Genomic DNA, 1613 nt, shown 5'->3' with positions numbered 1-1613 from the left:
CTGCGTGCTTGTATGCTTGGTTAATCAATGCCAGCCATCTGCTAGCTTATCTGCATTTGTATTTTACTACTGTTTTATTGGATTATGTGAAGCACTTTGGCTACCTCTGGTTTTAAATGTGCTATACAAATAAAGTTGTATTGTATTGTATTATCTTTCATGTTAAACTGAAGGCTATGAAAAGATTTTCATGCCTTTGAACAGCGTGAGTAGTTAAACATATTTTAGTAATAATTAGTAACTATGAACTAGTGGCCCCGAAAAAATTAGCTAGATGCTCCACAGAAGGTGCCCTGAGGGCTAAATAAATACAGATACAGCAACAAGAAGTAATCTTTTATTATGGCAAATGAAAAAAGAACTGTTTCTGTAAATGTATCCTGAAACACCTTGATCATAGTGCACCCTTTAGCGCAGTTAATGTCACATAAGGTTAATTTTAGGCTTGTCTCAATCAAACCTTAATTACATACAGTATCAACACAAACACGTGGCTCATGTTACACACAAACTTGCAGCCCTGTTCATCCGAGCTGAAACAGGAAGAACAGGAAGAAAAATTCCTCCAAATATTGCACAAAATGGCAAAAGTTGTTTATAAAATTGCCCTGGTGAGCATGACTGATCTGATAAAAAATAATTTAAAACCATGTCTGAACTTTTTTTTGTTTTAAAATCAAGTACTTGGGATTAAGCACACAGAGAAAAACTTTATAGATACGCTTTACAGGAACATGGCAGAGCGTGGGCGGTACGCTCTTTGGCTTTGCAAATGGATGGATGACAGGAAGCAGTCTGTACAGCAGAGAGGTCAGGGAAAACCAAACACACTTACAGGAACTCACACCATAAAATCACAGCTGAGTTAAATCAGCTGCTTCATCAGCACTGACCTCCTTATGGCCTTCACCTCTCTGAGGACCAATCAGTGAAATAGCACATGTTATGCGTCTATAGCGCCCGAGGCCTCTTGGGGGTGATTTGTTTGCTAGCTTGTTCCTCTTCCTGGAGAGCACAACGGAAAGACTTGACTTTATCTGGAAGAGGAGAGAATATCACACAGAAGGCACTATTTAAATGATGATCTTTGTCTTTCAGGATAACATGAAATCACGTCACTCATACAAAATTTGATACACCAGTGGAAGCTTTTTTTTAAATATTGTGAAATATTCTGTAGCAAAATGTGAATTTTATATAAAGTGAAGGTGAAATGATAGGATAAGAGCAGAAACTGGTGAAGAATAGGAAATAAAGATTTATCTCTCTCCTATCATCATGGATAATCCTTCTGCTGGACAATTGTGTTGTCTTTGTTGGGTCTCTTGTATTTTCATATAATTCGTAGCTTAACTTCTTTCTTTCATATAATCAGCTATTTGCTCATCAATACTGACCTTGATTGAAGTATCAGATTTTTAAATCACCAAATATGGGTATAGTTCTTAAAAATCCTATATGAATATCACCCCTATATTGGGCGATTGTGGCTCAAGAGTTGGGAGTTCGCCTTGCAATCGGAAGGTTGCCGGTTTGAGCCCCGGCTCGGACAGTTTCGGTCGTTGTGTCCTTGTGTCTATAGCGCTTTGAGGTCCTTAGGGACTAGTAAAAGC

At 38.1% G+C, this 1613-nt stretch overlaps 1 protein-coding gene across 2 annotated transcripts in view; it reads right to left on the bottom strand.

Annotated features, from left to right (window-relative positions):
• Positions 1-321: 321 nt before the first annotated feature.
• The window catches only part of LOC102300272 (kinesin-like protein KIF2A), a 23316-nt gene continuing 22024 nt past the window's right edge, over positions 322-1613 (bottom strand). For both annotated transcript variants that reach the window (XM_005946280.3, XM_005946281.3), the window contains one exon: positions 322-1037. In XM_005946280.3, the coding sequence (XP_005946342.1) occupies positions 952-1037 (86 nt within the window). In that variant the 3' untranslated portion in view covers positions 322-951. The remainder of the gene's footprint in view (positions 1038-1613) is intronic.

This window comes from Haplochromis burtoni, unplaced genomic scaffold (assembly GCF_018398535.1).
Source record: "Haplochromis burtoni strain Fernald_Lab_line unplaced genomic scaffold, NCSU_Asbu1 Contig_344, whole genome shotgun sequence".
NCBI lineage: Eukaryota > Metazoa > Chordata > Actinopteri > Cichliformes > Cichlidae > Haplochromis > Haplochromis burtoni.
Note: the sequence above shows the minus strand (reverse complement) of the source record. Positions and strands in the feature narration are given on the sequence as shown.